At 41.2% G+C, this 9831-nt stretch overlaps 1 protein-coding gene across 1 annotated transcript; it reads right to left on the reverse strand.

Moving 5' to 3' along the window:
• Positions 1–2849: 2849 nt before the first annotated feature.
• On the reverse strand, positions 2850–3837 carry LOC309870375 (DNA-directed RNA polymerase II subunit RPB4). The gene has a single exon (XM_082742502.1). The coding sequence runs from the start codon at positions 3805–3807 to the stop codon at positions 3379–3381; it is 429 nt and encodes a 142-aa protein (XP_082598628.1). The 5' UTR covers positions 3808–3837; the 3' UTR covers positions 2850–3378.
• Positions 3838–9831: the final 5994 nt, after the last annotated feature.

The following is a 9831-nucleotide window of genomic DNA, read 5'->3' on the forward strand; positions in this document are numbered from 1 at the left end:
TGTGGAAAAACGTTCATGGTGGGGAGTGTGTCCTGGGGCTTCCTGGAGGCATCCATCACTGTGCTTTTGGCTGTGTGAAGTGGAGTGGGACTGACCGCTTCAAGAGCCAGTGCAGGGCTAGCCGCTGCTGAAACCCACCGCTTCCTTTATTTCTCTCGGCAGCACACCTTAGCCCAGATTCTTGTGACCTCATACGTGCAATCTCACATGTTGGCCGACTGGTTTCCTGTCTTGGGTCTCTACCTTCCCACCCACTCTGGACGTGGTAGCCAGATTACCTATCAGTTATTATCAATCCACACTTCAAAACCTTCCATGGCACCTCACACTTGAAAAGTCCACCTCTCTTAGCCTTAAAAAGTACTGCGCCCTCTTGTCCTTCAGGGACACATCAAGTTAGGTTATGGTCTCTTAAGAACAGTTCCAAGTCACAACTTTCTGTCTCCTAGTTCTTAAAAACAGCATCTTAACATGCAGAAATTTTCAGTAACTTCAAGACAGAGACTTTTTTTTTTATACCTTAGTCTTTACCCTGTATCATCTATTTTAGAAGAAACAATATTGACTGGTGATTGGATGATATGACTATATCTCCTGGTGATTAAATAAATCGGTAAGCATGCATTAAGTAGCCATTATTCTTATAAGTTATGCCTACACTGACATTTTTTTCACACTACTCAACTTTTGTTTGTGTGATCTTATGTCTTTACAGTGATTAAAAAAACACCATTAAAAATGATCATTAGTGGGGTGCCTGGCTGGCTCAGTCAGAGGAGCATGCGACTCTTGATCTCAGGGTTCTGAGTTCAATCCCCATGTTGGGTGTAGAGATTACTTAAGTAAAGAAAACTTTTTAAAAAAATGGTCATTAGTGGTGTTGATTTTAGTAAATTAACAAATTTAAGTAACAATGAAATTTTGAATTTGAGTTTCTGTTATAATTATTTTATAAAATAATTTTTAACTAGCTCCACCTTTATATAATTTCACAAGCAATTTTGCTTTTTTTTTTTCCCAACTGCAAAAACAGAACTTTATTTTCTCAGTAGCTTCATTTAGTTCATCGGTAGCCAGCTTCCTGACTTATAGCATTACCACTTCACACTTTGACCACTGCAAAAACCCCAGTTGGAATTTTTGTATCTTTTGCAGGTTCTTGATTCCATGATTTTGCTCTTTAATCGTTCTCTCTATCTAGAGTACTCTCTTGTCTTCCCTTAACTTCAAAGCTAAGTCCCAGTTTCACATGCCCTGCGTGGCCTCTCCTGATCACTGTAATCCACAGTGGTTTCTCTTCTGAGCCCGTAGAGCACACAGTATGTCTGTCACTCATTCTTTTTTTTTTTTTTTTTTTTTTTTTTTTTTTTTAAAGATTTTATTTATTTATTTATTTGACAGAGAGAAATCACAAGCAGGTAGAGAGGCAGGCAGAGAGAGAGAGGAGGAAGCAGGCTCCCTGCCGAGCAGAGAGCCCGATGCGGGACTCGATCCCAGGACCCCGAGATCATGACCCGAGCCGAAGGCAGCGGCTTAACCACTGAGCCACCCAGGCGCCCCTACAATACAGTATTATTAACTATGGTCAGCATGCTGTGTATTATGTCCCCATGCCTTATTAATCTTATAACTAGGAGTCTGTACCTTTTGACCACCTTTACCCATTTCACACCCCTCCCTTCATCCTTTGACAACCACCAATCCGTTCTGTTTCTTCTGAGTTTGGGTTTTTTAGATTCCACATATAAGTGAGATTATATGGTATTTGTCTCACATTTCATGTAGCAGAATGTCCTCAATGTCCATCTGAATCCAAGTATTTTGGCTGTAAGCCATTTAGCTTCTGAAAAAGTTCACCTGTTAAATAGGTGAGAAATAGTCCATGGACAAGTAACCATAACATACCATACTATTTCTCTACTGGAAAAAGAACAATTTCCTGACATATAGAGCTTCCTCTGTGTTCTGATATTTGGTATACATTTTCCAGAAATACAATCACTAGGTTAGAGTATGGACATTTTTATGGTACCTGATCCATTTGGTGGGGTGTTTTTGTTTCTACTGCCTGCCATGACCCTCTTCCCTCATCTGGGAACATCACCCCCACTTCTCTCCCTGCTCCAACCATGTGGTTCCTGGGGAGTATCTGTAGTTTAGTGAACTTAGTGATACTTGTCTTCACATGACCAAATCTACTAGCTTACATGCATGCTTTCTTTGTGCACACTCTCCGCTTTCCTTCCTATGAAAATAGACAATCACCCCCCCCATCAGAGATCACCTGCCACTAAGTAGCAAGAAAAAGGTTTGGACTGGATGCCCCATCCAAGGAGTCTGTCTTCAAAGTGTTCAGACCCTCAAGTCTGGCCACTAAAGGAAAAAAAAAATCTTAATTTAGGAGTGAGAAATAGTACTTTAGGACCACTGCCTCCGAATCTACATTCTTCAACAGTCTAAGAAAAAAGGTCAAGTACTGATCAAGGTTATGTTAGGGCCCTCCATGCTTGGCAGTTATCCTGGGTGTAACTGCTTCCCATGGTGAGCTTCTTCTTTGACTTCTGGGTTAAGCACTATGATGCCAATGCTGTCTCAGTCATTAGTAACAAACTATAGAAATGATCCCTGAAAGTATAGTCTTTGTCTCAGTCATTAGTGTATCATCTTTTCTGTAAGGATTTCAGATGATGGTACAGGGCTGGTTTAATTCTTCCTTTTGCATTTATATTCGGGGTTTTTTTTTTTTTTTTTTTGCTTGTTTTTGCTTCTAGGCTCCATGCCCAATGTGGGGCTTGAACTCCCCAAGATTGAGTCACGTGCTCTACCAAGTCAGCCAATGCCCCTTAATTCTTCCTTTTGCATTTAGGTAAGACTATCGTTTCCTGTAGTTTCAAAAACTACAAACAAATTGAAATTAAAACATGAAATCTTAGGAATCAAAAATAACATGTGGGCTAAAAAAATAAAATCTTTAAAAAGGGGTGCTTAGCTGGCTCAATCAGTGGAGCACGCCACTCTAGATCTTGGGGTAGTTTAAATTCAAGCCCCACACCGGGGGGTAGAGATTACTTAAAAAAATAAAATCTTAAAACCTATTTTAAAACACAGGGGCCAAAACCATGGCATGAGGTAGTCAGTAGTGTAGCTTATATGCGCATCACCCCACCTCACCCTTCCCAGAGGCAAGGTCAGGTTACCATGGTTCAATAGTCAAGTCTGAAATAGCAACCTAAACCAAGACTAAGCTGGGTTGTTCTATCCAAAGGCAGCCCAAATGTCTTTGGCAATGGAATTTCTATGTAAGTTAACTCCAAACACCAGGACACTGGTGCTGGGCTTGAGATGTAGTTCCTTCAGCAGCAGAGTGGTATTTGGAGATTAATATTGAAAGCTGCGCTTGGTCTGGATGTCATCAAGAATCTGCTGTAACTCTTCATCTTCAAACCGACCCTCCAGGCTTGGGATCAGCGCCTTTGATTCCTCAGCAGTCTCTGGGCAAAGGTTGGCCAAACAGGCCAACTCAAACTTATGAAGCTTCTTCTGGAGCAACAAGCTACGGACACTGGCAATGGTCTCTCTGTTTTTGAAACGACTGAAACGGGCTGTGTAATTTAAGGTTTTCATGAAGACCTCAGAAAGCTCCTGTTCATCCTCTGCACTCTCATTCTGTTGCTTTCGATGCTCCAGAAGCATATGAACCTCTGAATTTAGCAGTGTCTCAGCTGTTTCAAACTCTTTGGGGAAGATAAGCTGTGAGGCATCCTCCTCTACGTCGCCGGCCCGCGGGTCGCTCCCACCAGCCGCCATCTCAACACCACGCCAGACCTTACCGCGCCCGGAACCTGTCACTCATTCTTGTACTATTAAAGTCTTCTTGTTAAATGTGCGTGTCACCCGGATGTTTCCAAGATTCAGCCTTCTCTTTAGTATTAAATAAAATAAATCAAGCTCCTATGACATAAAGCTCTGCTCTCCTGAATACTCTTTTTTTAAAGATTTTATTTATTTAATTGACAGAGAGAGAGAGAGATAGCAAGTAGGCAGAGAGGCAGGTAGAAACAGGCTCCCTGCTGAGTAGAGAGCCCGATGTGGGGCTCGATCCCTCAGACTATGACCTGCACCTAAGCTGAAGGCAGAGGCTTAACCCACAGAGCCACCCAGGCACCCCACTCCTGAGTACTCTTGAAATTACTGAGTTTCACCTCTTGCTCCAAACCTCTACTCCCAGGTCAATTCTTGATCCTCTCTTTTATCCTACCTACGCCTATGCAAATGCTTATTTGCACTTGCAGTCCTTTCTTAACATCCCTTTTCCCCAAGAAGAGACATCAGCTCTTCTCCTTCATTCCTAAGAGCATCACTAACACAAAGCTCTTTCACTTAAGAGACTTTTACTAAACATTTTAGGAATGATGGAGAGTAACTGTGCTTAGAACAGGAAGGGATAAAAAGTTCTAAATGATCATCAAAATAATTACCAATTATTGAGCAATTAACCTGGGCCAGGTTATGCCAAGCATTTTACATACACTATTTTATTTAATATTCAGAGCGTCCTTATACCATCACACAGCTGGTAAGTTAGAGAGCCATCACTCAAGTCCAAGTCTTTCTGGCTCTGGGGCCTCCATAATCTTTAGTATTCCTAAAGTTCATGGTCCTGGAAGAATCTCTAACTATAACAGTAGAGTTTATGGTCACCTATCCACATTTACTCCATTTCTTTTGTCTACTCTTATAGAACTTTGATTTTTGTATTTTTGTTCAGGAAACCACCTTCTTTTTCTTTTTTTGTTTCTTTTTAAAGATTTTATTTATTTGACAGAGAGAGAGTGCACAAACAGGGGGAGTGGCAGGCAGAGGAAGAGGGAGAAGTAGGCTCGCCACTGACCAGGGAGCCCAGTGTGGGGCTCTATCCCGGGACCCTGGGATTGTGACCTAAGCTGAAGGCAGTTGCTCAACCACCTGAGCCATCCAAGTGCCCCAGGGAACCCACCTTCTTCAAGCTGCGCTCCTGAGAGCTGCGTCCTGAATCTTCCCGGCAATTATGGTTGGCAGTGACTTGTGTGGGCATGAGTACAGGATACATTCTGGCAAGTAAGACCTGCAAAGAAATCTTCTGGGTTACTTGGAGGAAAAGTTTCCTTTGGCCAAAAGAGATACATGGAAAGAGGTAGTATCTTCCTAGACAGTTGTGCAAAGATGACAGGAGAAACTGCTGGGGCTGACTTAAAACCATGAGAGAGTTACCTTGAGGGCAAAGGCAAAGCAACACAGGTTGCAGAAAGGAAAGACAGAATAAATCCTGGGTGTTTGTTGTTCGCCCACCAAAATATTTCATCTTAAACATTCCTATCTTTGTGCTTTGTGGAATTATAGTGCTATTATTTATACCCATATTGAGTTCAGCTTTCTCTTATAGTGAAAATTATTGCTTTTTTAAAAAGATTTTATTTATTTATTCATAAGAGACAGAGAGAAAGAGAGAGGGAGAGAGGTGGAAGCAGAGGGAGAAGCAGGTTCCCCCGACTTGGGGGAGGGAGCCAGATGCAGGACTCTATCCCAAGACCCTAGGATCAAGACCTGAGCAGAAGGCAGATGCTTAATCCACTGGGCCACCCAGGCACCCATTAAAAATATGCTAATGGATACTTTGTCTTCACTCTCCTAAGACTTTAGCCTACTGCTACTACAAGGATTCATTTCTCCCACCATCCACAACCTTTTTTGAGTCTCAGGCCCCCAAAATCTACTGTCTCCCAATGTCAGAGAAAACCTCCCCAAATTCTAACACTTATCTATGGAGAAAAGTGTCTGTCTCACCTTCACTCATCTAGCCTCCCGGGTCCCCTCCCCTCCAATTCATTACCAAAAGGCCCACTTAATGAGTTTTCCTAAAGAATTCTTCCCCAGAGATGAGACGCTAAAGACCAGGAGTCATGTGACCTGAGCTGGAGTCTCGGTTCCAATTTTTGCTAGCTGTGAAAACTTTGACAAGTTGCTTTAATTTTTCTGAGGCTCAGCTTCTGTCAAAGGAGAATAATTAGAGCGTTGTTGTGAAGATCAAATGACATCCACACAATGCCTTCACACTGGTGCCTGGTACTTGCAAGCATTCAAGATAAAATGTTGATTGGAAGTAAAGGAAACCAGCTAAGGTAGGCCAGAAAGGAAATTTCCATCCAATGCTTTAGCTCATAGAATGGAAAGCCCAGCTCAATAACCTGGCTCAGAAAAGCTCAGGACTGCTGCAGCCCTGGGGATTCACATAACAAGCAGAAGGTGATCTTTTTCAACTTTTCATTCCTCTACTCATGATGCAAATTCCTGAGAGCAAGCCCTCTGATTGGCCTAGCTAGGGTCAGGCCCACCTCTTGGTTTGGTTGAAAAGTACTTCAGTTGGGGCACCTGGGTGGCTAAAAAAAAAAAAAAAGAAAAAAAAAAAGTACTTTGGTTAATGGTCTCACAGAATGTCTCCAACAGTGTCCCAAAGCAAACTTGGAGTGCTGTCACCAGAAGAAGGAGTAAAGTGGAAAACAAACAACCGAACTACATTCATTGGTTACTGCATATTTATTATGTTTATAGGACAACGATTAGGCCTCATCCACCTCATTGCCTAATATCCTATTACAACCATTACTGATGTTCAAGATACTTGTTGGTTGTTCATTCTTACGTAATTTGACTTCTAACGCTGATCATTTTTTTTGATCATTTATATTTTTAAGGTTTGCAAGTCAAATGCTCTACCACTGAGCTATACCCCCAGTATTTTTAAGGTTTGATCCAAAAGAAAACACATGTTCCTTTTTTGTTTTTTTTGTTTTTTTTCTTAAGTGCAAGAAGTCTGTTAGTGATAATTATAAAGGGATATAACAAGGTTGTTTTTGAAGAGTGAGGGCAATAGACTACAGGGGAGGTTGTTAACCAAAAAATATCACTGTTGAAGTCAAACAGTAGAGGAAAGCATAGATAATTGGGTACACTATGGTCACCTATCTTCTTCCTTTTCTGAATTTTGCATAGGTTTTAGCTCTAGAGGATGAAATAAAAAGGGATTGGAGGAACTGGTGAGAAAACATCTCAATGGTCTAATTAGGTCTTTTAGTTTAATCTTCAGTGGAAGTGCTCTTTGGGCCTCAAGCACGATCAAAAAGAAGGCAAGAGCCACGGAGGAAGCATTGACTTCACTGTTTATCACTTCTTTGATTCCACATTTTCCACCACCAGTTTGTGCCCACTTTTCCTCATAAATGTGGTTTTACCTGGATCCCAGTCCCCTTGTGGCTAAATTGCCACCACTGCCTGTCTCCCAACAGCTTATTCTTGTTCTATTCTTTTGTGAGAAACCAGAGCACAGGTCAACTTCCTCAAGCATTATTTGGCCTCCTGCCTTTCAAATCATACTTAAACTCCCAATCCAGCTGTGAGAGCAATTTGGCAGAGACATCTGTTGCGCCTTTGTTCATCAGTGTTGAGTCTACAGATCTGGTTAGTGAGGCAGAGCTCACCACGCTTCTCCCCAGGCACCCCTCCCCCCAAGCTGTACACATGGAAGTGATGACAAATAAACAGGAAGGGAGGCCATGGTCTTGGGTAAGCCTGGGTGAGAGGAGAGGAGGGGCTTGGGACCAAGTATCAGAGATCTTCAACAATAAATGACTAAGTTTTAGAGAGTGAGCTTGGATGAAGCAAAGAAACAGAAGTCAGGGAGGTCAGAGGAAAACCAGGAAATACAATTATGGAAGCTAAGGAGAGAAAATGCTAGGAAATTGTGGAAGCCAAGGAAAGAAAATGACCTCTCAAAAGCTAGAGAGGTCAGAAGCAAAATGTGGTAGATACACATACAATGGAATAGTATTCAGCCTTAAAAAGAAAGGAAATTCTGACTCATGCTACAGGTTGAGGACATTATGCTAAGTGAAACAAGCCAGTCACAAAAGGACAAACCCCATATGATTCCACTTACATGAAGTACCTAGAGTCAGATTCACGGAGACAGAAAGTCGAAGGGTGGTTACCAAGGTCTAGGGGAGGGAGGATGAGTTATTGTTGAATGGGTATAGAGATTCCCTTTTGTGAGATACAAAGAGTGCTGTGGTTGGATAATAATAATGGTTGCACAAGAATATGAATGTATTTAGTGCCACTGAGCTGTATACTTAAAGTCGGTTGAGATGGTGAATTTTGTGTTATCTGTCTTTCTTTTATGTATTATGTGTGTTTTAGCACTTTTTTTTTTTTTTTAAATGAGTGAGGTCAACAGAGTCAGATGCTACTAAAAGGTCAGGTGTAAGGAGAACTGAAATGTCCTCTGTGTTTAGTGTATTGGAGACTGTTGGTAACAAGAGCAAGGAAGGATCCTGCCCACAGTGGCTGACTTCAATATCCACACATAAATACCCATGCATATTTTCTGGTTCATAACTGACTTTTTAGTAAAAGCAAGTCAAGACAGACTCAGGCTCTCTCTGGTTCCATGGTTTACCTCCTCCTCCTTTCCCTGCTCTCATTTCATGCGTTTCCTTCTCCCTGGGCTCTCTCTGTAGCTTTCATACACATGTCACCATTTACCATTTTCTGCATAAAACTTACATACCCTGCTTCCTGAGCAGACTACTTATGCCTCCTCTCTGCCAGCCTGTATCTCTTCCCCTGCTTCCAAATAGTAACTAAACACTTCCCTCCTCCAAAGTCTTTTCCTAGATTAACTAACTCCATTTGGCTTCAAAAATTCTTACTCACCACTGTCTTATCTCCATTATCCACCATAATTTTTTTCTTTTAAAGAATGGTAAAATGCCATTTGTCATACCTTCAACAATTATGTACTAATTTAATATTTCATAAATATTAATAGAGCCTCTACTCCATTCCAGGTAATGTGATAGTTGCCAAAGATACAGCCTCTGCCCTCAAACAGCTCATAGTCCAGTGGGGGAGAATATATCTCCTCCTGGGCTTCGTACAGAGAAGTTTTTTGTCTGAACCTGAAATTTAAAAATGTAAGTAGTCAAAAAAATATATCTTTACAGAAAGATTTATACCTATTTTGGGAAACAATATAGTTTGCAATTTCAGTAGGAATTCCTTCCCATTCCTGATAAATTAAATATGCTATAAATTTACCACTCTGGCCTTGGTATACGCCTATGGCATAACTTCTACAGCAGAACCTTCTTAGCTCCAGGGTGTACACTGTGTTCCAATAAGAGAGGATTACTTTATTTTCCCAATTCTAAAATGCAACTGATGATTATAAAGCACGCTATCAATTAAAGAAACATTTTAGACAACAAAATGTACAACTGTAGTACGTTCAGACAGTAATTATAAAACACATGCCGATTATACCAAGTTGGATATGTTAAAATAGAAGGAGGAAGTAGGAGAATGAATGTGCATGTTAAGTTCAAAGGTATGCAGTGTTTGCTGCTCTCAGAAAATGCTTTGCATTTCCTGGGCTCCAAATATTTGCTCATGCTTTTCCTTCTGTTTGAACATCTCTCATCTCTTGACCCTTACCTACAACCTATCTAGTTCTTTGGGATACCTTTCTTCCTCTCATGAAAGCTGTCCTAATCTTGCCAAGCAAATGGGATCTTTTATTTGTTCATTGGTTCATTCAACAAACATATACTGAATGACTTCTGTTTTAGACACTGCTTTCTTGTTGTTGTTTTTTTTTAAGATTTTTATTTATTTATTGAGAGAGAGAGAGAGCACACATACACAAGCAGGGGTGAGGGGTAGAGGGAGAGGGAGAAGCAGACTCCTCCTTGAGCAGAGAGCCTTACTTGGAGCCTCAGGACCCTGAGATCATGACCT

The sequence above is a fragment of the Mustela nivalis genome, assembly GCF_964662115.1.
Source record: "Mustela nivalis genome assembly, chromosome: 7".
Taxonomy (NCBI): domain Eukaryota; kingdom Metazoa; phylum Chordata; class Mammalia; order Carnivora; family Mustelidae; genus Mustela; species Mustela nivalis.

Excerpts from the sequence above, each read along its gene's own strand:
- LOC309870375 (XM_082742502.1), bottom strand. The coding sequence starts at position 3,807 with ATGGCGGCTGGTGGGAGCGACCCGCGGGCCGGCGACGTAGAGGAGGAT.